Genomic DNA, 25,957 nt, shown 5'->3' with positions numbered 1-25,957 from the left:
TTCATTGGGTATGACCAGCAGGAAAACCGGTTCTGGACCCTATACAGAGTTCGGTTTGAAGTGGGCATGATTTGTGCAGAGGGAATTGCCAGCATATGCCTAATTACTGATGCCAACCTTTACAGGCGGTAGGCATAGTTTTTCTGATTAATGGCGTCACAATCCTATGTCGCATCCATGCGATAGGGCCCTAGATCGCCGATTGCTCTTTTGTCATCTAATATACTTACCGCTCAAAAAGATTGCACTCTTAATATTAACATGACATATCAGCTGCTAGCTTGACATGCGAACAGCTCTTTTAGGAGCTACAAACAGTCGATCGTGTGCGAGGCCAATGGCGTTAGCAGCCGATGCTGTTTCTTTCAGGTGGTATTAAAAGTAAACAAGCATCTATTCCAGGAGAGGCCCATCTTATTTGATACAAAAGTGTGCTCATGGTAAACACGAAAGGTGGGAACTTCACACGAAAGCTCACATTAAGCAACCTCTTTCTCGTAGACTCCACTGGCATATTTCCAGTTCATGACCTTCCATATGTTCTTCAAATAGTCTGGTCTCACATTTTTGTACTGCACCAAATGAAGAGATAAAAAGTTCAGCACATCATACAAAGCCTAGGGAGGAGCATGCTGGCAAAACTTGAATTATAAGATTTATCAAACTGCTGGAAGAAAAACTTCATATGCAGCTAATTTGTTGATAAACACACCAACAAGTCATGACACAAATTCCGGACATCCATCATGCATCTGCATGGCATCCCAGCAAGGCAAGCAGGATAATGAATACTCAGTCAACAAGCAAATGCATCTTCACAATCATAGGAATCCCTGAGAATATTGTAGGCTTGATCCACCCATACCAAGGCTTAATGTTTGTTCCAGGTTTTAGCCAAAGTGCAGGCATTCCGGATTATTGCAGCTTTGCTACAAAGTTTGCTTGCTCCCAAGTTATAAAATCAAGAATGCAGGAAGAATATTTCCCTTTTTTAAGCATTTAGGAACAATATTTCCCAATGCAGGGTACAAATCATATCAATTGTTAGCCCATGTCAAATCATGAAGATGTGTTTCAAAGTATATTAATGTTTTAAATTTATACTACCGAGATCCAGTAAACCTTGCTTAGATTCCATTAAGTGTTAGAAAATAACCGAAGCATAGAGAATGGGATATATTTAAGGCTTGCTAGTTGTATTCGCACATGTAGGAGAGGGAAGTGTACGTGTGTGCATAGGAGGCTGCAGTCTTCAAAATTGGCTGAAGTTGTTAGGGACTGCCCTGACCTGTCAATGATGACTGACTAAACAGTTTCCTCATGCATGAGAGGCACACTAGTGAATGGACAACGAAGCTCTCCTCAGCCATCAGCTGCTATGCTCGCTATTCCATCCACCTCCATATCCATTCACAGCTGCTTCACCCACGATGCCCATACCACTGGTTCTGTATGCCTTCCAGTTGACATTGTGTAGCCCCTTCGCCGCCTTCGTTGACTGCTGCTCCTGTCATGGTCCCAATCAACTAGCATGGATGGCCTACAATGTATCAGCTACCTCCAACTATCCCTTGAACTTCCATAATCAAGCAGGCTTCCCATCATCAGCAACCTCTACAACCTGCTCCTCTACAATTCGAAACAGGCTTCTCTGCCGCCGCTGACAGGTTTGCAGCCCTCATTTGCTAAACATAATACTGATGCCATTCCATGCAACCCACCCTTGAGGCTCCTACTCCCTCATCCGGCGTCGCCAATGAGTCAGAGTAGCTTGGGTCGGTGATGCCATCATGGTGGAAGCAGCACCTAGAGGCGGCAAAGGGGCAATGCCAAGTCAGCTGTAAGCAGTCCGTTGGTAAGGGCATCATGGCCGGATTGGCTGCGAATGAGAAGGTGAAGGTGTATGGGCTAGTGAGCATACCAACTGATGGCCAAGGTGAGATCTTCAACATCCATTAATTTAGCCAATTATAATTAACTGGTTTAGGCAATCAAAGAACTTTAGCAAATCTTACAGACTAGGTGGCCTCTTGTGCATGCATGCAGGCTTTTCTCGCCTACATGTGCAAGTCTACATAGCAAGTCTCAGATTATTTTCGTAAAATGTACTAAAACTTCTGTTGTTTTTGCAATATTTTTCTTTCTTTTCAAAGTTCTATATGTTTAATAGTTTTAACAGTATTTAAAAGTTTCAATCACTCGAACTGTACATAATGCCCAAAGGTTACGAATAATGCAATACCGAACCCTATAGCATTTGCTCGACTCCTTTTTTAACTTCCTTTTTTTGTGGGGGGAGGGGATGCGGGTGGTTGGACAAAAAAACTCTGAAACTCAAGAGAAACTGCTAAAACTACCAATATCAACAATCATTTGGCTTGACCAAAACTAAAATCGAGTTTTCAAAACGACTCACACATACCATTGTTTATATTGTTAGGTGCTTAGGTCCATCAAGAAGAAGAATAGAGACTGTCAGAAACAGCATAAGACATATATTCAAGGCAAAAGTATGGACTCGTACCCAACCTTTTCTGCTAATAGGACTGTATCAGATTTATGATGAGGTACATGGTAGAGCCAAACTTCTTAACTATTTTCACTCAGGTCTGATCAAGTCTTCTGGTTGGGTTCAGCTTCAAGCCCACAGCTAACTCAGTCTGAAGATCAGGATTAGCTTTAGGAAACTGGACTGAAAGTTGAGTAGTTCTGTTCTAACCAAGACTAAATCAGGGGCATGACTACAAACCAACTTGTTACGCAGCAAATTATATTCCATAATTGCTTTGATCTAATGCCAATTCAAGATACTATTGATACAGGTCTTTTCCACATAAAAAAGGAATCTTTTGTTACAATAGAACTAGAAGTGATGTGGAGGAATAAGCCTTTTCAACTGCCAATTCGCACCTTGACTCTCTGTATTAATCGAGCCCTTTAGGGTCAGATCAATAGAGAAGTAAGGCACGAAGAGGCTCCAAGTTGGATAAGGTTGAGGCTTTCCTTGCCTTTTGAAAAAAGAAGGTAGGACAAAAATACGGGTAAAATAATTTGGTTCATCCAGCAGCTACGTTCTACTACCATTTCCTTCCACCAACAATTAGTTATTAGAGTACTGTATTCTTACGATATAGATTACTTTCCAACTCCTCCTAGGCTTTTTTTTTCTGCTAGTTCTCCAGTTTGTAACATAGTAATGAGTGTACGCATGGCACATGCACCCATTCACCACACAAACATTCATAAAAAAATCCAAACACTAATGCCATTTACAAGCAAAGATTCAGAAGGCACATCATTTACCTGCAGGTAGTATGCATGTTCCCACACATCTATACCAAGTAGAGGAACCAAATTTGCTCCCTTAGTCACTAGTGGATCCTGTGTAATGCATTAGTCAGCCACCGATTTTTGCATGTAGTGATGAAATAATAGGATATCAACAAACTAGATAGAAAAGAATGTCAAGTGACTTAAAATTAGGACAAAAGCAAGAGTTCGACAAACATGCATGCTTGTGCATGTCGAAATGCATTTCATATGAGCAAGCAATTATAAAGCAAATGAATAGGTGATTCCAGATATATAAACCAAAAAGTTTAACTAGTTGTAACAATCAGCCAATGAAGTTATTGATTTTGGGATCTCAATGAGATAAACCACATCACAAAAAACTGATTTCACATGAATTTTACATTAGAACAGAAAAATGTAAGTGCATTACACCCAGACAAGCAAATCAGAAATTAAGCGGCACATTTTTAATGAAACAATTATTTATATGTCAGACACAACTTTTCTCAAAAAAAAGAAAAGAAAGGAAAAATCAACAGAGAACCGATTATATGTATCACTCGTGGGATATTCCAAGAAAACTTTTGCCGAAATCTGTGGCCCAGGAACTCAAGCTCACTTTATTCTTGTGTCCGTGTCTCTGGTAGTGGTTGGGGGAGGGGTTGTCATGGCATCCATCCAAGAATTATACAATGGCAGAAGCAAAAGTTTTGGCACAGAAAGGTCAAAATGATGGAATAGTGTCGGCACAATATAAAAAATGGAAATGTCACACAAAATATCCATTCTATTCATTTGCATTATTTCGGACCTACATCAAAGTGTCTTTGGTCTTTCTTCTCTACTCATTTTCATTCTAACAATCATCTCAGACTACTACTTTTTTGGCATATATTCAGAAAGCACTTTCCTACAATCAGTGTGAAACAAATTTAGCAGTACATATAAAACTCCATGGTCATAATAAACAATAAACTCTGCACTACAATTAATTTCAGTTCAGAAAAATCATGAGTTAACAAACCTCATAAAGTTTACCTGATTTGCAGTTGTTTCAACCTTAAGTTTTTTCACCTCCCTATCCAGAGCAAGCCACTGTTGAGAGAGCAAGGAAAAAAACAGTAAGGCATCCAGCATACACAAAAAGGTGGACCTGGTATGTCCATGAAGTAAAACAAGTAGTACTCTCATAAGCTAGACAAACTCACCACCCATCCAGATCCCTGCAAAGCTGTGCCTTCTGCATTCATCGTTTTCACCAAAGCCTCTAATGAACCGAAGTCCGTATCGATGGCCCACCCAAGTGAGCCATGTGGAGGCTCACCTCCACCTTCCTGTAAGAATTTTTGCGAGAATGGAACATGATCACAGAGACCAGGATGCTTCACAAAATGGGGAAATTGCAGAACTCGTGGATGGTGGAGAAAACACATACATTGGCAGGCTTGAGATTTTGCCAGAAGATTGAGTGGTTGATATGACCTGAAAAATATAAATTTGTTAAAATAGCTCAGACTAAGACATACAAACTGTGAATCTTAAAGCAGATTTCCAACAATTAAAAGGTAATAAAGTAAACCATGTCAATTGGTAACTTCCTGCTCAAAAAATGAAGATCCAATATTTCTTCTAGAACTTATTAACCCACCCCTGCTCCGAAACAGATACATCATGAGGTATAATAATAGAAATCATGACACACAAAGCAATAGAGACAAACTGGCTTTGATACAACTAGAGATTCGTCCTAAGTCATAAACACACATTCTTTTCTACACAGACCAGCTTATCGTTCCCGTCATTTGCGCTCAAGACATAGGAAGCTTTAATTAGATTAGTATAATTAACCTAGTAAATAAAGAACTTATTTTGCAGAAAAAGAAGATAAAACCTCAAATCGTGGAAGAATCCCAAAGCATCTTATAAAATTGAGCAACGAATTCTCAATTTATAACTAAGAAAGCAAATCTGAGCTGGAAACCCAGAAGAACTAAATCAAGAAACCCTAAAGCCCAGTCAAAAATGATGATACAAAGATTTCCCATTCAACCCATATTCCAATCCAAAACGAAGAAACTAAGAGAGAATAACGAGAACACGGGAAGATTACGGACCTCCGCCATTGAACTTGATGGCGCTCTGGAGGTGGACGACTTTGGAGGAGTCTCCCTTAGTCATGGCCTCCTCGAGCTGCTCGAGGGCCTTGTTGTAGTTGGTGATGTACGTCTGGTGGTGCTTCTGGTGGTGAAGCTGCATGATCTCGCCGCTGATGGCGGGCTCGAGGGCACCGTAGTCGTAGGGGAGGTCCGGCAGCGAGAAGGTCACGAGGCCCCGGGCGTGGAGCCCCGAACCCAGCCCTGGGAAGGAGGCGGCGGCGGCGGCGCCGCTGGGCCCAAACCCTAGCCCTAGTGTTAGCGTTTTCTTACCGGCGATGGCGCGGAGAGCCATAGCGGATCGTTCGATGGGAAGTTTTGGAAGGAGAGAGCAGCTGCGGTGCCGTGGAAGATGGGAGGCAGCCGCGGGCAATTTATAGTGCCGAGTATCATAATAGTGGAGATACGAACTGGTTAGGTTGGTTTGTGGTAGGTCGAATTGAGCTTTTTGAGATACGACTTCGTTCTACCGGCCTTGGACAATCGGAAGCCTAGGTTTGATGGTTAAATTTTGCTTATATATCATTGAAAAAAAAAAATCTAACTACAAATCTAGATTCATGGTGCTAAAACAATTAGATATATTGTCAGCAGGGCCGGCCCGAGCCTTAGGCGGCCGAGGCGGTCGCCTAAGGCCCCGGGCCAATGAAAGGCCCCCGGGAGGTGGAGAGAGAGAGAGAGAGAGAGAGAGAGAGGGGGGTATGACCGGGACCAAAAGGAAGCAAAGGCCCCATATCGAGTCTTCCCCATTGATGGAAGGGAGGTGGAGAGTTTCTTGGCCTGCGGAGAGGAAATTTAGGAAGTTGGGGACGGTAGTTTTGTTTTGGATGGAGAGAGAGAGAGAGAGAGAGAGGAGGGCTTTGGTTGGCTTGACACACGCCTGAAGCCACTCTTATCTTTCATCCCTTCTCTTGTTTGGTTTTGGTCTTGGTTTTCCTTCCCTCACATTACTCCTGATCCAGCTGGGCCATCAGGAAGAAAGGGGGATTGGAAATGGACTTCTTGGAGGGTGGAGATTCTTTTAATTTTCTCCTCTCCGTTTCTTCTCCCCTCTTGGGTGGTAGAGAGAGGAGGGAGGGGGTTGAATGGCTGCTGTGCTGTGATGTTGCGGTTGCTGCTTGGGTACTCACTTGAAGGGGAGATGGAGGGATGAGACTTTTATTAATTAGATAGAGTCAATTTCCCATGATGCCCCTACTTTCTCTTATAGAGAAGCTCCTCTCTGGACAAATTCTTTTCTTTACCTTGATCATGAAGTGCCATGGGATGACCTTTTCCTATTCCACTCTTGCTTGACATGATAAACAATATTGCCAAGCATTATCTCAGTTATTTAATCAGTTTTATGGCCCCTTTTTTTTAGGATAATTACTTTCTGCACTTCCATTCAAAAATAATATTAAATTAAAAAGATTTCTTGCCTATTTTTGTTAGATTCATGTATCTTTGTTGAAATAGTGTACTTGATAGCTATCCATTTTCATATCATTTTTTAAATATTTTATATTTATTAAAAAATTTATTATTAAAAAAAAAAGGCCTCATTCATTGGATTCGCCTTAGGCCCCCAAATGTATTGGGCCGCCCCTGATTGTCAGAGTAGTAAAATACTATCTATCAAAGTTTTAAATCCTATGAATTAAAAGTCTTCCAAATTTTTCTGAAATGGGACACACCACTATCAAGTTCGTTATGGCATCCAGATTGGTACCCTCCATCCTCCTTCCTTTATTTATTTATTTTTTATTTTTTTTATTTTTTTCTATTTTTCCTACTTCTTTTACTTCCTTTTCTTCCTTCTAACTTTATTTTATTTCTTTCTTTCGTTATTCTACATTGCTTGCTTTTCTATTTTTTTCTTTCTTTTTCTTATCCTCTTGTTTCTATTTTTTTCTTTTTCTCTTTCCTCTATTTTTTTTCTTTCTTTTTTTTTTCCCTTCTCCCCTTCTTTTTTTTCTCTTTTGTTTTTTTTTTTGCACTTTTTTTTCTTCTTTGTTTTTTCTGTCTTCTTCTCCCATCATGTGGATAGATTTCAAGGTTCCGAATAAGATCACGATCCCATTTTTTTAGAGAAACAAAAATGGATGGCTAGAACACCCTCAGTTCGATCAAAATTTACAACCTTACTATTTTTTTATTTTTGTTTCTATTTCTTATAATCCTTTATCTAGCCATGCAGCAACACAAAGTTTCTAAGCCTAGTATCCAACGCTTATGGGCTCGAATTCGATTCCGATTTCGAGTATAGCTCGATTGATATTCGAATCAAGTCGCATCGATCTTGAGTTTTGCCCTTTTTCTTTCGAGTCGAGTTCAAACTTGAATCGGAAGGCTCCATCGATCTCGAATTGAATTTTAACCCCAAAAGACTTTTAGTCAAAGTTGAGCTTGAGCTTTTAGCTATTCAACTTAGCTTTCATCGATCGCGCCCCTAACCTAGGAGATGAAGGGAATGGGGAGGATCTCAACATTCGTTTAATAAGCCGGTAACTGGGAGTCTCCTGCTAGGTTGTTTGGACGACGGTCATCCCAGCTGTAAATATCGAACAAAAGTGAGAATAAAGTTAACCAGTTCAATCTCTATCCTGTCAGCGAACGAGATTTGAATGTCTCCTTAGGATATGGACACCTTATCTTGGGCCTTGAGAGATGTGTCACTAGCCAAAATTTGTAAGATGGCATGATTACGTGGCCCTGCTATAGATACACACAGTGGCATCAGAGTACACATACTGGTAGGCCAATTAATGCAGCTAGCTGTCCTCTGTATTCGATTGCAAATTGGTCCGCTGTTTACAAAGCTGATGCAAGGAAAGCTTGGATTCATGCAGAGACAATACCTCCAATCTGCCGCTTGAGCTGCATACTTAGCATATAACCTCGCCACTCCACTGCCTGGCCTTTACATATGGCTGCTCAAATAAGAGAAGATATCTTCTACCAAGAAAAATAAAAAAAAAAGAGAGAGAAGAAATCAAACTTTACAGTTTTACAGAGTGAAAAAAAATATTGATTTTTCTTTCTTTTTGTACTGATAATCAGGAACTTTCAGGCATAAATAGTTTCATCTGATTTGTTGTAAAACATAATTCTCAGAATTCGTCAATTAGAAGAATGTTTACCTCTACAGATTATAAGTCAGCAGTAAACAGGACTATTTTTAAGAAATAAGAGACTTTCAGCTGGGCCTGTTATAGAAAATGAGAAGGCAAAGAGACCAAGAACTTTGGCTATTATAGTACAGGACAAAAGTCTCATGATTTGGGGCAATTCCTCAGGAATGAGAATAAAAGACATTTTGCTGCTACTTACAAGAGCATAGAAAAAAATGTATGAGTCCTTTCAGCCCTCAGGTACTGGATTTGTAAAAAATGATTTGATTGTGAATCAGAGGCGGGAAGAAAAGCTTTTATTGAGCAAGTGCAATGACTGGATTTAAAATCATAATTTGGGGCAGTACCCCATGAACAAGAATTAAATTCTTTACTGTTGACTTGCAAACGTAGCAAAAAATGCATAGGAAAACACATTTGGTTGTTCCAGCTCTCTGGGTACTGAATTTGTCAAATTTGATATGATTGTACAAAGCAGGTGGGGTCACCTCTTCTAACCCCTATAATATAACAGCATCCGAGTAAATTTAGATCCATGTATGATGGTGTAGATCAAGGCATATTTTTTTCATGCATGCAAATCTTTATTTGAGCTCCATACTGGGGCTTTTGGAGCAGCACCATCAGTTGCTACAGCAGGTCCATGTTCAACATTGAGTAAAGGATCAGACTCACTTTCTTTTACCTGAAATATTTACGTAAATTGGCAAAGGAAAAGAGAGCACATAAGTATTCAACAAATGTGATGAAATATCAAGTTTCAAATTGATAAAGGTTAGAGAAATAGAAAAATTTAGTTGAAGACAGTCTGTTCAAATCATCAAGTATGAAGTAATATTCTGATAGTCTGACTTTAATTGAACAAACACTCTTCATACAACTAAAGCATTAAAGGACAATGAGAAAAAGAAGAAAAAAAAAAGCAGAAGTCTTGCAACAATCTCAACTTAGAAAGCTAATCAAGATATATAGATCAAAACCTTGAACCCCAAAAACCACCTTTAGAAGCATCACCCACCTTGTAAACCATACTATAAATAGAAATCAATGAGTAATTATACACTAGAGGCAGCAGCTGAAGGCAATCAAAGAAGTTACCTTCGGGTGAAAGTGGGTATTGAATTTAATCAAATGAGCAAAAAGCGAGTTTAGTTTCATATTTAGTAAGAAAATCAAGTCTACAATATTGTCTGAATCATCAATTACTGGTTGCGCTTGATATGGCAACAAAATGTTGCTATTGATAAAGCTAGACCATCACAACATATGTCTATGGCAACTACACAGCCACTGATGATGGAGGTGAATTTAACATTCAAAAATGTCTGACTCTGTTGATGGATATTACACCATTACAATTGGCCTGTCATGTTTCCCTATATTAGTGCTGATTGATATAAATTGCATACTGCCATGTTTTTATCTGCTCCAAATTATTACTACAGCACAGGCAGATATCAAAGGTCCCCGTTCTCCATACATGCATGTCTTATCAGGATATTTATGCTTGTAAATATCTATACTTGTAAAGATCTTTCAGCAGCACAAGAAATTGTGGCTTATTTTACTTTCCAACTGCATAAAATTGGGAAAACAGTCCAGATTGCAGCCACAATATATCTAAATATTAGCTAGCTCCTTAGTAAGCATTAGTGATCATGTAATGTGTGAACAAAGCCAGATTCTAAAATGACCTCTCATGATCAAGGACATATTCAAGGGGTCAAAATCTGTAAAGCGATGCAGCATACAGGATAGATAAGGCCTGTGGTACCTGTGATATCTGAGCAGATGCTTCACTAGCTTTTTGCTGGCTCTCAATTGTGCAGAAATAAGAATACAAGATCATCCCAACTAATGCAATTAGAATTCCAAATATGTTTCTCCAGCTAAATGGATCATGAAGTAAAACATAGCCAAAAGCCAAGACAAGGCAAGTTTTCAGATGACCCAAGACTTGATAGGTGACGGGTGATGTTTTTCCAATTACAAGAAATGTACTGAAGTTGACGGAGACCGATATTAGGCATGATAGCACAATGAAAATCTGCAACAGAAAAGAAATATAAAGATAGAAAACAATATTATGCAAAAGGAGATAAAGATACTTCACCACATGGTTTTGTAATTACTTACCAGAACTTGAGGTGTGTACTTGAAAGCAAAAACGTTTTGGTTTGTCAAAACCCCATCAAGAAATGGACCAACGACAAATAGGGTCAGTGCTTGATAAGGACAAGATTGATACAAAAGTTGGGTCGAAGACACCTTAAACTTCTTCTGAATAGTGTTGGTCATCTGAGAAGAACGGGTTAAGGTCTATAACAAAAATCAAGACCACGATTCACTGGTGATACGATAACATCAAGATTTCAGTTTAAGATGATCAAATTGGAACTGCTGATAATATTGCAAATAGTCTTGTCAAGGTTATTACTTAAGGATACAATCTGAGCAATGCAAGTAGAAACAACTGCAAGCAGAGATAATATAGATCCCAGGACATTGAGCTGCAGATCTGTCACAGTTGCAATTCCAACACCCAAAAGAAGGAAGACAAGTGAGAGCTGGATACTCCTACTGCAATAACGAAGATAATATATTAATCAAATAAATCACAAACATCTCATAAGATTCAAGATTCAAACATGTATCAGACAACATAAGTGGTATGTTAAAAGGTGCCAGCAAGTAAATATTGTGAGGCTGGTTATAGTTAGACAAACAGCAGGGAAAAATTTATGTGGTTCATTGCAAAAGAAATCCCTGAACAATCTGGCAAAGCTTTTACTCACTCAATACATATTTGGCACAGTTAGATGTACATTTGTTTCAAATGATCCATAACTAGCAACCCCAATGTACTATCTAGTCATTCCCATAAAGACCAAAGGTTAGAGGTTTTTAGTGCTCAGCGACTGCATATGCTCTTTCAGCTTATTTTTCCCTACTTGTATAGTCAAATACAAATCAGCGTGTAGGTTTGTTTGGTTTACAGATTTGAAAGAGAACATAATCCATTAGCTTGAAATAGACAAATGATTCTGTTAATTTATTGGGTTCAGTTTAGTAGCATTTACTGTCTGATCCTGTACCACTTTGGTGTAAGAAGAGAATTTGTAATAATGTGGAATGAAATAACATACTGATTATCAGTAAAAAAATATTTTGGTTTCAATAGGTATGGAATACAGACCTGAATTTCTTCTTGAAAAAAAGAGTCTCCAATAAAACAGTGCACGGAATGATTGCCAGCTTAGTCATCTGAAGTGAGAAGGATATGTAAGAAAGCCATCCAACAAATTAAAAAACAATATAAAAATTTCAGCAGTATTATTTTGCAGACATAGCAAGGGTTATAGCCAGAAGTAGCACACATGATTCACATTAGATTAGAAAGAAAGAAAGAAAAAAAGTAGTTACAGCATCAATCAAGAGGTCAGCATAAAATTTTATCCTTTACATCAAGAGGAAATATATTAAGGCTCCATTTCCCTCCATCCCTTGACAAGCAGTAATATCGCATGAATAAATTAAGGAAGTAGTTCTACTAGTTAACAAGGGAACGTAAGTTATTCCATAATGGCATCTTCCCAATATGGAATATAAATATTGTGCCCTCAATAACATTTGTAAAATTCAAATATCAAACATAATAGATGAAAAAAGTAGCAAGGTTAATATTGTCTTTTTGTCAGAATAAATTGCATGAAATCCAGAGATTGCTGCTGACGCATCATCTTATGCAACAAGCATTTAGCCATGGTATGTTCAAAGCAAGATGGTTTGAAAATATATTATTCAGTAAAAGAAGAATAAGAAGATACAGTCTACCTGATAAAAACCGACAGAGTTGAAACCCAGGCTTAAGTTTAAAAGCCCAATAGAGATTCCATTAAGTACTCCAAAGCCCATTACCAACCTTGCATCAAAAGGTTTATGTTCAAATAGTTTCATCCACAGTGCCACATGAAGAGAACAGAAAGTGACCAGGAGATGCCAACTTGTCAGAGTGGTGGCTGCAAATCAAAGATAAAAATGATAAAAATGCAAGCTTTCCGAACTGTAGAACCTTCAATGTTGTAACTATACACAAAAAAGACAAATTCATGTCTCCAAAACTACTTAAAGGAAAAATATTCCAAAAAAGAACACCCATATTGTGCAGACTTTAATTCCTCTCAGAGTGCTACTACAAGGTAACAAAGCAGGTGAGAGGAGTTGGTTTTGTATATCTATAACAACGTAGAACCTCACCCCAAAATGCAAGCCGGAAGGTATTTTTTGGGTTTCTTGCTCCTATATAAGTACCCAAGATCTCCTCGGCGAATAACTGATGTGGGACTAAACACACGCCCGCACGGGTCCCACATACTCCTCCCGTTCAAGCCATGACATTCTCATCAAGCTAAGAGTTCAAATATATTCAAATCTAATCACAAGCACCACGATCAGCACGTGGTCAGCCTCCATGAACCCATACTTCAGTGTTTCCTAGTCCACATAGGCTATGGGCCGAGTTCACTCTGATAACCTAAAAAGGCTAGCTGAAACGTATTTTTGGATTTCTTGGTCCTGTATAAATATCCAAAATCTTCTCGGCGAATAACCGATGTGGGACTAAACACACGCCCGCACGGATCCTCACAATATCAAACCAAAATTACCATCATCTTGTTAAAGTTTAAGAAATGAAATACTACATTCAAGCAAGAACGAGAAATGTTTCTTTGCATTGTCCTTGAAGAGCAAACATGTTTAAATTGTCTATGCATGTAAACAAACACCGACATCTTGAAACTAGGTTGAATAATTCCGCCTTCCATGCAAGTGCCATCCATTTTCACAAATATATGCTTTCAACTTGTAAATATAAATGAATTCTGTTCAAACTTCAAACAACCGCAAGTGGCCAATGAACTAATACAATATTATCCATACAAGCATATCCCTTTTGTCAATAATTTTGTGCTTGTTTACGATGACATAGAAATCTCTTTTATTCTTGCAGTATGGGAATTTGCAAATTGAAATCAGTCAACTGCTTGCGTACTACATTGTATCCATTTCTTTGATCTTATGCTCCAGCTTCATACTTGTTCTCATTACAAGGAGAGGAAAAGTTTAGTCTATATCTTATTACTTGTGCTTGTGTTTGAAAGTAATAAGCACACAAGTGCAAATGTACTCATTTCTGCATATTTTTTAATGAGATTATTGAAAATCTAAGCACCACATGCCAGTATCTTTACTGCAAATTTCCTTCCAAAACAGACCTATGGTGTATGGCTTCCTTAGTCCCCATAGGATCCATCTTATGAAATAACGAAACAAGATCTTTAGAACTCTCAATTGTCAAGGGATAACATGTGGTGCTATACATAGCAAACGACAGTGTTAAAAAAATAACCTTGGATTTCCATGATTCACCTCTTGTTCAATGCCATTTTTAAGTCCAATGGATAAGTCAGCTTCTTATCTTCATCTCCTTCTGTATTTGCATTCAAGACCTCCTGTACTTCCTCTCTCTCATCCTATGTTTCCTTCTACACAGCCATAATAGTAGTTACTTGACAAGTAGAATGAGTAGCAACAGTGTCCCAGACTCCCACCCATCCATGTAGGAAATATCTCATCTTGAAACATCCTACATTCTCTTTTTGGTGTTATACATCGTTGTCTTTGTTGTCTTCAGTATTTTGATAAAATTATGGTTTCTCAAGATATTGAATGGGTTTTAGCAAACCTTTGAAGCTTTTCAATCTATAGTGTGACTTGGGCTGTTTCATCTGTTGTTCAGAACCTAAAACCAACCATCTCTGTATGTATTGAGTACTTTTATCATCTTGATTTTTTTATTTTTATTTTTTTTTTTTTTTGCAGCTGATAGTTTTTCAACTTCATAAACTTAAATAAAAACATTTGATCCCATAACTACCTCTGGTTGACTTGACCACCGACCAATGGCCGGAACTTTCCAACTTTGCATATGTTCAGATCTATCAAGTTCCTTAAATTTCAAACCAAATAAGACCCTCGATAGATGTCAAGCGTTGGAAAAGCATTCTTCTAGTGAATCCGAAAAAAGACCTTTTAGACTAAAACCGATCTTTTAGGAGACAACTAGAACTAAAATGCAACAAATGAACCCAAGTAGCCACCAATTGGTCTCTACAGATGTCCACATAGCATCGGACAAAAAGTACAAGAAACAATTAGAACCTAATCCATTCCGCCGAACTACCAAAACGCTATACTAATCAATGCACAAGTGTACAATCTCACGTTCTTTACAAACAAAAGCTACGGTCAAGCCGAATTAAAAGCCATCAAATTTCTCCCAGAGAAAACATGAAGTGCAAAACTGAACTACAAATCATGAGATCTCTCACCGAATGTGAAGCCGAGGGAGCTGATGAGCGCTTTGTTACAGATCACAATGGACACCGACGAGACCACCGACAGGCCCAGCGCGCCAACGGTCCCCAACTGGAACCGCTCTCCCTCGCCCATCTCCACTCCGACGAATCCCCTCTCAGTTCCAAGATCTGGACGTCCCCACCATCAGATCAAACTTCCTACAATCAAATTTAATCCAAAAATAGAAACAAAAATCGATGACAGTTAACAGCAAACTTCACCTCATTCAGCTCACACGCGAGATTCGAAGTCACCCGCGAGATTCGAAGGGTAATTCAAGTAAAGATTAACTGAATCAACTATAAATAAATCTCAGGAATTTCGGAACTTGAGATCTAATAAGAGGTAGAAATGGAGAAAGGGAGAGAGGACGAGGAGGACCACAATTGCCCCTTTTCTTCTTCGGATTGGAGAAAAGGCTTCAATTTATATGGATCCTCTCTCTCTCTCTCTCTCTCTCTCTCTCTCTCTCTCTCCGTGTGTGTTTGTTTGCGTGCTTCGAAGAAAGCCTGCGCGAGTCGCAAGCAGTTCGAATGATCCGTGGAACGAAGAATCTTCGTCCTTTTTCTTTGTCCTTTTCCAATAATATCTTTCTTTTTTTTTTTTATGTCTCGCCGCCAACAGCGGGGCTCCGATGAGGTGAGAGAAAAAAAAAAGGAAATTTAAAAATAACGAAAGGAAATTAGGTAGAGACGTGGCGGATTTTTTAAGTAATATATGATATTTCACGTAGACAAAAAGAACCCATAGAGTTACCACTCCTAGGATGAGAGGTGGGGCCCGGCATGCTTGGGAGGTCATTTTATGGTGTGGTGGCGGTGGGTGCCGAAGGGGAATCTAGGTCACCCGACGGTGGGGAAGGGAGAGTACCAATATTAGGTGCACCCACCATCATCAAAGGGTCGGTAGGAGGCTGACGATTGGAGTTTTTTTGATCAGTGGTTTCACGCGGCTGCAGTTGGTTTACCCTTTTTTTCTTTCTTTTTGTTAATTTTAATTCCTTTTTTCTGCTAATGCTAAGCTGGCGGGATTATGATATTTTAATTTGCACGCACAGTAATTGTATTTGGAAATGATTTGGGTTGTCTCTTTAGAAGAATGGTACATCTTCTTTCGCGACGGCAGCCGTTGGATTCCGCAATAACAGCTTCAAAATCTATGCATGGATGGAAGAAAGAGGCCATTGCATCGGCACAAATTTTGAAGTGGTTATTGTTCGATGAAATGGCTGTCATCACGAAAGAAGATCAATCAGCGAAAGATCCCAATTGACGTACCTCAATCGCGAGGTGATAGCTATTGAAACTTTCATGGACCATTATAAATCATAGTTTGGCTTTCGTTTCTTGCTTGCATGCAGTGATGTCGTAGATCTTATTACAGCCATGGGCCTTATAAGATTTTAATTTTATCTCTATTGAGCATGGAGTACAATCCAGTGTGGAAGGTTGTACATGGATGCTAATCCACTCTTCGTCTCTAATGGAACTGTATTTCTAAATCCCATGAGAGACTGTATTTTGTATTTCTTTCCAGTGACTAGACTGCTTCCTGCTGTCTCGTACGTTCTTCAGTTCAACATATGGTCATGTTTGGAAAACGTCCAACCCCAAACTTATTGTGGCATTTTTGAAGGTCTATTGAAGTACTAGACCACAAAATACCCTGGTTACTAGGTTACTGATAAAATGCTTCCACGACTCCAGCCTTTCCGCACACAACTATTGGAATCTTTTGCCCAGTAATCCAAGACTCGAGCAGCTGGTGTCATGCTCCCAGCAAATATATATAAAACAAAATTATCTTCCAAATTCTTGTCCATGCCCGGCGGCTTTTATTTCAATTTGTACAGGACTTGGTGTACTATATAGTCAAATAGAAAGACAACAGTTTTTTGGAAAGAAAAAAAAAAAGAGAGGAAGAAGACAGATAAACAGATCATATTGGTACTCATGGCTTAACCTCAATTTACTGCTGCTTTAGATCTTAAACCTTGAAGGTTTACAGGTGGGAGAAACGTCATGGAGAAGTGGCCGTTGCACCAAAACTCCTAAAGTAGCTCCAGAGCACTCTCAAGCCAAACCCTGTAAAGATCATCTGAAAATAAAACAAAACATACCTGCAGCAAAATGATGTAAGTTATGTTCACATTCAACCAACTGCATTGGTGTATAGAATTAATTGTCAGGAGGTAGGACTAGCAAGCAGGATCATATCAATGCACCTTATTTGTCATGACTGTCAATTTATTAAGATCAACAATAACAATCGGCCCTTTTCCATCAAAAGGAGGTCAGGAATGGAGGATAAAAAAAAAACTCGGTCAGGAGAAGGGTATTACAAACAGAAAAGGATGACAGAGTTTTACAACCGGCAGAAAGATTTAGCTCAACCTTTTCACAATCCGTGAACTTTGAAATCATTTCAGGTCATATCAGGCAACAAGAATGCCATCTAAAATGCTTGATGTTGGAAAAATGAAGGTATCAGTTCCTCATTGGTCCGAAAGAATTGTATGCTAGATCACTTGCACAAGTACCAGTGAGTTCATCTTCCATTCTAGCTTAATTCATGAGCAGCTAGCAAGCATGAAATTTATCAGCACTAGAAAAAATCAATAGAAAGCTGGTAATCAATACCAATTATTTATTGCTGATAAAAATCATAGTTCAAGTTCCCCGACTAACTGTACTTCCTTCTTGTAGGTCACTTCCTATTGTTATACCTTAGTTTGAGATTGCTGACCATAAATCAGCCTTCTGTCCTTGGGAAATTTAAAAACTTTTTTCGTAAATTTCAGAATCTCTTCAATAAGTACATGTTAAGGTTTAAGAACTTGAGCTTTGGTGATATTCTAGTGCATAAACCTGAATAAGATTTCTTTTCTGCTTAATCCACGTAGGAAAAGTGGAGATACTAGTAAAGGGACATCTAATTCTAACCATCACAAGGCCAGAATGAGAAAGGTCATCATCTAGATCATTAAGAACTATGAGGGGTCTTTTGAGATTTTATTTGCTCTGCTCCTTGAACAATAGCAAGAAGGCCATAGAGGAAACATAACCCTTTCTGCTCTAAATCCTCTCCAGGTTTCTCATGGTCGAGTTTGGAATAAAGACAAGAGAGTTGGAACTCAATCTACTCTTTAAGTGACATGAACCTTTTTCACCACCTCTGGAGCCATTAAGCACAAGAGAAATCTCCTGACTGTTCTCTCTACATTTGCAACTTCTCAAATCCTCATTCATTTTTACCAATGTTTTACTCTTCTCGTTTCAGATTCTTCGACCCAAATTAAAGCATCCAATTTGCTTCGCTTATGCTATTCACGATCGATCAAATCCAATTAATTCTTGATAACTTTGTCCTTCATTCCTGAATATCCTATATATAGAGGCTATCCAATCATGTTAGCAGGGGCTTTTATGCATGTTTGAGACAGCTAATAGTCTTTTTTTTTTGGAAAAAGAAGATCTTAAGATTTCCAACATTTGCAGTTGTATTCTAGCTATTGCAGCATATCTGGTCAACCATAAGGTGTGCAATGGTGAATCATATGATTAGATCTCAAAGTTATGGACAAACCTATTGAAATTAGTCTCATCTTCGACCTTTTGATCTGTTATCATAAAAGTGTAATATTTTATACTATTATATGGGATGGAGCAAAAGAAAAAAAAAAGAACACCTAAGCAACCTAGAAAACATGGAATCTATAGAGCACTCAACAATAATTCAGCTGTCTACATATTTAACTCCCTCCACCCCCACAGAAGTGCAAAATAAAAAAAAAAATACTGCCAGCATAAAAAATAATCTCATAAATAGATGATATTTGGAATAAAATGGCTTGATCAAATATCGATTGTGAAAATTGTTACTGGAAAATTCCCATATTTCAGATTCTTTGAATATGTTTAGTTGCACATAAATGCATATTCAGAAAAATAACTAATGTGGAAAAGGAGATTTTTCATGAATCTTTTGTTCTAGCTTCGATACATACTTTAGTTTTTACTTAATAGCAGCCATCAGAATTAAGGTTTATACAAGAGAACTATCACCTATACAAATGCCACGAGGTTACTTTGGTGAGAATAGCTCTTGTAATTGGGAGAACCCATGTTGGTGTGTGTTTAGTCCTACATCGCTTGGGCGTTTATGAGATCTTGGAACCAAGGAATCTAAATAATACCTTTCGATTAGTTTTTTTGGGTGAGCTTCTGGGTCATTACAAATAGTATCAAAGCAGACCTGGCCCATGGCTCATATGGATTAGGAGAAACTATAGCACGGGCCCTTGTGGGGATGATCTAGGCTAATTGTGGTGTTTGTGATTGAATTTAGATCTTTAGTCTAGCGAAAAAACCAAGGCTTAAATAGGGAAAGTATGTGAGAGCCCGTGCTGGTGTATGTTTAGTCCCATATCAGTTGTGCATTTGGAAGATCTTGGTTACTTATACAGGGTTAACGAATCCAAATAATACATTTTGGCTAGCCTCTTAGGATAAGAGGCCAACGGAACATATAGATGTTGCAATAGAGGTGCCCATTATGTCAAGGATGAAAGCTGATTGAGGCTCATATGGCAGTGGTACAAGGGTGGAGCTTATGATGCAAGCATGTGCAAACTCAAATAGATGGAAAAAGAGGGGTCCCTCATGGTGGTAGCTTGGTAATTGCTGTGGGATTATAATAGTCATGGCTATTGCCATGGTGTTGGTGTTTTTGTTGTTAGGGGGGGTGGGGGTGGGGGTGGGGGTTGTTGCTTTGAGTTGGGACATGTAAAATGTTCTTGAGAAACTCTTGGACCAGATCTGCTAGCTAATATCCAACTTAAGAACTCACCAAAATTGTCTTTCTACTAACCTAAATGTTGCAACCAAATTAACCCTTAATCTACAACTGTTGCATATGATATCAGTTCACGCTAGTAATTATTCAATAAATCTGAACAGGAAGATATTGTTATTATTGTTATGAAACAAAATAAAAGGATGCATACATAGGGCCCCAAATGCCATTATCCAATGAAATCTACGAAAGTTTTCTTGCTGAGGCTTGCCGTCTATTTCTCTTTAGTTGACTTTGTAGACCACACTTACGGATTGTATCAATCCCACAAATGCATTATGAGATGTACCCACTTCTATTAAGTACGAGCATATAAATATCAGACCCCAGGTCATTGACTGGAAGATTATACTCTTTCTGATCATGTGGTGAAAATGTTAATTGATGAACTTTGGACATACGGATGTCAAAATGACTATCAGAGATGGAAAAAAATATCAATTTTTTTTTAAAATACAAACAACTGTGGTCCTATACTCAAAAAAAGGTTACAAACATATGTTACCTCCTTAAAGTCATCTGAAAACTCTTTTGCTTTAGATATAGCTATTCTGGAAGCTTCCTTGTAAGGATATCTGTGAAAAGGCATGTTAGAGAAACTGAAGCCACAAAGTTTGAAGAAATGAAAATATGATCTTGGACATGATCAAACACAATCTCCAAAGCCGTATATGAAGCTTAGTCATTGTGTACCCATAAACACCGCATGATATGGCTGGAAAAGCAATATACTGAATATTGTTCTCTTTAGCAAGCCTCAAGCTGTTTCTGTAATCAGAAAAAAAGAGCCAAAATTCTTAGAACTGTACTATAATGTACTGTTTGCAAATATGTTAAACATACCACATACCATCTTGTGTTTGCACCTACGAAAAGGTGAAAAGAGAGGAAGGGGGCTTGGGTTTCAGGGGGTTTACCTATATGCATTCCCCAAGGAAACATCAGGCTGCTTATCAACATCATAAATGGGGCCAACAGTGTGTATTACATGAGACACAGGCAACTGAAAAGCTCTGCACAATTCTAATGACTTAGTATACGCGGTGTACTTTGCAACGAGTACCTTAAAAGGATTAGAATGCCCCAATAAAATAGTTAAAGTCTTATTAGAGATGCTTACGGAGTAATCCTAGCTTCTCCAGTGGGGCAGCGAACTCCAGGTCGGACCTCTGGAACTTTTGAACATGCCTCTCGAAGTTCTGGACCAGCAGCTCTATGTATGGCTGAGACAGGGGATTGGTAGCTCAGAAAAATTAACTTAATAATCTTATTAAGAAAACATTCTGATCTGTTACCTCCATCAACACCACCACCTCCAAGCATTCGTTCATTAGCTGCATTTACCTGCAAAAGAAAGTCCATTACCACCTAGTCATTGCAACATGCTCAGAAGACAGGGGAGGCAATAAATGAGAAATTAATTAAGTAACTGTTAATCTAGTTTCCCCCACTAACCAAGTGAACAGAAATTCTTTAACAGCCAACATTTATCAATTCAAGCATTGTTAAAGTAAGGTGGATTTTGACATTTTATGTCGGGCAAGGGAACCAGGTAAATCTATTATGTGCCTCTGCATCTTACTTCATCTTTCTGAGGCGAAATTTAGATAGCTGGAACCAACTTACTTCAATGGACTCAAACTTCTTCTGAATGTTTTAACTTATCCATCTGACTAATAGCAGCATATATCGACCTCTATCGCTAGTTCTCAGTAGACCGCAATAATTTCCATGACAATATATGAATTCTGTGCAAACCATCTGCCTTTACAAATTTTAGCCAGCTTGGATATACCTAAAGGAGTTCAAATACGATACCTAGCTTCGAGGAACATGCACAGTTATATCCAAACTGGGATGCTATATAGATCGCAGAATGTTAAGTCGTCAGATAAGATTTTATGACTGGCAACTACTTACAAATGTAATCCCAGCTGTATATTCATTAGGTTGATTAGCTTTAAGAGCGACCTAGATTGTCTCCTCGACTCATCAATCAACTCTACTAAATAACATGCATGTCTCGGCCAGAATTCATCAATGCGTCATCATTCAACTGACTTAGCAGCACCATTGTTGGCCTATAATCTTGTAGGTTTGGACTAAGTCAACATCAATGCATGTGGTATTAAGAGCACTATTCCAGTTTTGGCCTACAATCTTTTAGGTTTGGGACATAATGTACGTTAAGAATCAATCCTATGAGGCAAATGTGACTATCAATTATTCTGTTTCTTCATTGTCAGATCTTAATATGATGACTCAAAGTGAATAGCACGCATTCTTTTGCCACCACCAGCTTCTAATCCACTTCTAATTTCACTGAAAAACTGAAAGGACCAAATTATTAAAAAAAAAAAAAAAAAACATAAATCTCCAGTTAGATGCCTCGACACACTGATCCGCTGCCTACCTTAAAGTGGACAGAGGGAAAAAAACCTAACCATCAATCAACCAGCTTGAACCACGTTCAGCAAGACAAATCGGGCGCTTTAATAATTCAAACAGCTGATTCTTGATTTTAGAAAAGAAATGGAAGGGATTTAGCGAAAGTTTAGAGAGCTCGGATAGTCATTACTAGATCAAGAACAATTTCCTACTCGATACGAGAAATTTACCAAAAATTCCAATTTCAGCGACTACAAAACGAAAAGAGAAGGGATTCGCGAGCTCACGATCGCGTCAGTCGATCCGTCCACGAACCACTTGGTGATGTCCCCTTTCTGGAGCTTGAGGACACTCGACGGAGAAAGCTCGAACCAATCACCCGCTCCCGGCCCTCCACCCGCGGAGGTCGAAACCCTAGACCTAGTCACTCCGGCGAAGGCGGCCAAGGCCGGAGGAGCCGGCTTTCGACCGGCCTCGTCTTCCATCCCGGCGGCGATCGGAGGCGTCCTTAGGTTTCTGAGGGATCGATAGCTCTCCAGACCGCGGGGTTTCGGGAGGCTTCGAAGGCTTCGGCCCGGGACGGCTCCGAGGACTCGAGCGACCTTCGTCGATAGGTACAGAGAAGCAGAGCCCATCATTTTCGAGGACGTTAAATTAGAAGCGCAGTAGTCGAGTGAATCCGGCGCAGTTTTGACGGCTTAACGTCGCTGATCACAGTTGGATTATGATCACTCATATCAGGAGCCATCGCTAGCGTCCAATAGGTGTAGCCTATTGTTTTTTTGCTTGGATAATTTGGGAGGATGGGGGATTCGACGGAGAGTTAACGTCCCATTATATAGCAAGTTAGTCTTTATTATCCAAAATTGAAATGTTTTTTCTCAAGAAAAGAAATACCATAAATTTCATAAGGCAAAACTATATGATCTTAAATAAGTATCAATGAACTCGAAAATGTCTCCATCTCCTAAAAAAAACCCCAAAATATAAAAGATTTCGTCTATTTGAGGATAAAATACGTCCTTTGTGTAGATGAACCATTTATTTGATCATATTTATTTGGCATGATTTGAAAAGCAAGCATAAATTAGAACTCTTCAAATGAGATTTCTCTCAATTTTTTCACAAGTTACCTTCTAGATTTCTCTATATTAAGTTGCTTTTATCTTAAGTCAATTAGGAGCATAATGGAATGAAAAGCCGCCTTCAATCAAAATCTATGTTGTGGGTATCTCATGAGCTCTTAACCAAAGTAGTCAATTTGAATTCGAACATGCCCATGTTACTGGTCGGATGACACCTTCAATCAAAATCTATAATTGTGGGTATCTCATAAGCTCTTAACGAAAGTTGTCAATTTGAGTCCAAACATGCCCATGTTGCTGGTAGGATGACTTATTTCTCCCAAAAAACAAAAAAACAAAAAGACTCATTCCTTCAAAGTTGAAAAAACCTAATCACCAAGCCATTCGTGGCCAGTCATGTTTGGATATATATAGATAATTTAAAAGTGACCTGCTTGTCTCCATGAACCTTATGCTTGCACTTTGCTAGGATGGCAAAAGGCTTCTAGATTCATATCCAACTCAGATCTTCCAGATTTGGAACCAACACGAATCTGAAATTTATACTCTTTTGGATTTCATAAATCTTGCCTAGATCGTCTTGTGGGGGTTGATTAGTCTTGGGATGCCAACCATCCATGACACACTGAGATGTATGGCATGCACAAATATGTTATCATCAATTGAGCATGGGCATCGACGCGCTGTGTATCATCCCACATATCTCATAATAAAATTCAGGTCCAACTAGCGCCCGACCAGAAAACCAAATTTGAACAAACCTGTTGTGCAAACGGGTCGGTTAAGGCCGACATGTTATTCCTGAAGCACGGCTTCTGGGCCTTGTCAGAAGATCCTTAGAAAAAAGAAATAATATAATAACAACTAAACAATCTACTGCTGCAATAAACAAATTGCTTATTCTTATTAGAGAATAATTATCGGTTACAAATATGATGCTTGAAATAGACAAGGCAAGCATCATGCTTGCCTGCAATTGATATAACATCCTCCACACAATCATATTCTACGTTGAGGATTCCTATTCTATACCCCCAAGGCCTTGATTTCTTAATCGCCACAAGGCATTCAATCTAAATTGGCAACAAGAAACAATGACAAACGTCTATCTCTAATACGTTTACTATTTAGGCCTTCTCAGCGGGTGCTAATAAAGCCACCTCAGCATTCAACCAGGCCCAAACCTCTCTCTCAAAGAGAGAGAGGCCTCCCTCCCTCCCTCCCTCCCTAAACCCAAACTCTTGAGACCCTTAACAATGCGAGGCCTAGAATTGGCCTCCCTCAAAGGTCTGGCCGAACTGCCACCCGGCCGGCACGACGTCGGAGCTGGTGACGGTCCTCCCGTCGCTGGTGGTGACCTGGAAGGAGAGGCTCTGGCCGTCGAGGTAGGCGTTGCTCTGCCAATTCTGGCCCCAGTTTCGCGACATGGCCTGCCACCCGGTCTTCGACCCCTTGATCGACACCGCATGCACGTCACCGGCCCCGGCGACATTGCTGATGAGAACCAAGTTGAAGTAGGAGTGGCCATTGATGGTGAACCTGATCCCTCCCTTCTTCGCGCAGGGGACCCTACGGTATATATATATATATATATATATATATATATATATAGTAGTTGTTCATAAAGTCGATCACTTATAAAGTCCTACAAACACTTCCGAGTTACCACTTGATTAAGAGATCGGTTCCGTATTTAATGCTCACCTGCGGAAGGAGATGGGGACGATGCCGGCCCGGTACTGGGCAATTTGGAGGAAGGCAGGCTCGGCGAGGTCAAAATGCTGGAGGGGAGGGTTGCACCAGCCGCCGTTGTCGTTGGAGAGGGCGTAGTTCGGGGGACAGAAGTTGGTGGCGGTGACGATGATGGAGCCCGGGCGACACCACTTGGGGTCGTCGGCGCACCGCATCTCGTAGCACACGCCGCAGCTGAGCCCGTCGTTGAAGAGCGCGGTGCTGAGGGCGGCGGTGTTGGTCCCGTAGCCCTGGCTGTAGAGGTTGCCATATCCACAAGCCCCCCCTGCAGCCACAACACCAAACCGTACCGATGAGGAGAAGTTGGCGAGCAGCTAAAACAGCGAGACAATTAAGTCTGGTTATCCGAGAGAACGTCGGATCAACTCACCCATTGTGCCGGAGGCATCGCCACCGCCGTAGAACGTGGCGTGTGCGTTCTGCCATCCGGAGTCCCCCGAGGCTTGCGATGCAAAGAAACACAAGGAAGAGAAGAAGAAGAAGGAGGAGGAGAGGACGGAATTCGAGAGCAAGCACCTTGGGGACGCCATTTGAGAGGACTACCAAGGAATGGGTGAGGAATGGGAGGTGTTTGCTGCCTGGTTGGTGAAGATGAAGGGGAGGGAGTTCAGGCCTATAAATAGAGGAGAGGAGGTGGGTGGGGTCGGTTGCTTCTCGCTCTTCGTATAAAGGGACGAAGTAGGTTGGTGTCACGCACTCACGCTTGGGCCCGGGCAAAGGCTTGGAACGGATTGCAGCGATTATAGAAATCAAGCGCACATGCAAATGTTCCGGGCGAAGTACCAACCGCTGAGCCCAGTAGGGGCCCCTCACGCACATGCACCTCCTTCCAAGGAATCTCCACTCCGGGTCTCGGTCCAATTTTCCACCGCCATAAAAAAAATGTGATATTGATAAA

General features: G+C 39.8%; 4 protein-coding genes across 5 annotated transcripts; all 4 read right to left on the bottom strand.

Moving 5' to 3' along the window:
• Window positions 1–226: 226 nt before the first annotated feature.
• LOC103720416 (superoxide dismutase [Mn], mitochondrial) lies at window positions 227–6,579 on the bottom strand. The gene is made up of 6 exons (XM_039132982.3): window positions 5,409–6,579; window positions 4,730–4,776; window positions 4,503–4,628; window positions 4,333–4,389; window positions 3,304–3,381; window positions 227–572 (listed from the first exon to the last, which is right to left on the bottom strand). The coding sequence occupies exons 1-6, from the start codon at window positions 5,740–5,742 to the stop codon at window positions 480–482; spliced, it is 735 nt and encodes a 244-aa protein (XP_038988910.1). The 5' UTR covers window positions 5,743–6,579; the 3' UTR covers window positions 227–479.
• Window positions 6,580–8,843: 2,264 nt separating this feature from the next.
• LOC103720405 (UDP-xylose transporter 3) lies at window positions 8,844–15,621 on the bottom strand. Of its 2 annotated transcripts, none has more exons than XM_008810089.6 (8): window positions 15,202–15,621; window positions 14,953–15,108; window positions 12,395–12,579; window positions 11,757–11,824; window positions 11,008–11,140; window positions 10,697–10,858; window positions 10,335–10,607; window positions 8,844–9,245 (listed from the first exon to the last, which is right to left on the bottom strand). In XM_008810089.6, exons 2-8 carry the CDS (start codon window positions 15,071–15,073, stop codon window positions 9,129–9,131), a joined length of 1,059 nt encoding a protein of 352 aa, XP_008808311.2. In that variant the 5' UTR covers window positions 15,074–15,108; window positions 15,202–15,621; the 3' UTR covers window positions 8,844–9,128. The 2 variants fall into 2 exon arrangements, with proteins under 2 accessions (XP_008808311.2, XP_008808312.2); XM_008810090.6 differs by having other exon boundaries at window positions 15,216–15,522.
• Window positions 15,622–16,767: 1,146 nt separating this feature from the next.
• On the bottom strand, window positions 16,768–22,888 carry LOC103720404 (uncharacterized). Its single transcript, XM_008810088.4, has 7 exons — window positions 22,510–22,888; window positions 21,130–21,178; window positions 20,955–21,057; window positions 20,752–20,847; window positions 20,528–20,602; window positions 20,340–20,409; window positions 16,768–17,099 (listed from the first exon to the last, which is right to left on the bottom strand). Exons 1-7 carry the CDS (start codon window positions 22,858–22,860, stop codon window positions 17,031–17,033), a joined length of 813 nt encoding a protein of 270 aa, XP_008808310.1. The 5' UTR covers window positions 22,861–22,888; the 3' UTR covers window positions 16,768–17,030.
• Window positions 22,889–24,184: 1,296 nt separating this feature from the next.
• LOC103720403 (expansin-A2-like) lies at window positions 24,185–25,663 on the bottom strand. Its single transcript, XM_008810087.6, has 3 exons — window positions 25,430–25,663; window positions 25,012–25,324; window positions 24,185–24,876 (listed from the first exon to the last, which is right to left on the bottom strand). Exons 1-3 carry the CDS (start codon window positions 25,587–25,589, stop codon window positions 24,573–24,575), a joined length of 777 nt encoding a protein of 258 aa, XP_008808309.3. The 5' UTR covers window positions 25,590–25,663; the 3' UTR covers window positions 24,185–24,572.
• Window positions 25,664–25,957: the final 294 nt, after the last annotated feature.

Source organism: Phoenix dactylifera, chromosome 17, assembly GCF_051530095.1.
Source record: "Phoenix dactylifera cultivar Ajwa chromosome 17, Ajwa_hap1_PhDact_Kaust_v1.1, whole genome shotgun sequence".
Classification (NCBI taxonomy): domain Eukaryota; kingdom Viridiplantae; phylum Streptophyta; class Magnoliopsida; order Arecales; family Arecaceae; genus Phoenix; species Phoenix dactylifera.
The sequence above is the reverse complement of the archived record's forward strand: the minus strand, read 5'-3'. Positions and strand labels throughout refer to the sequence as shown.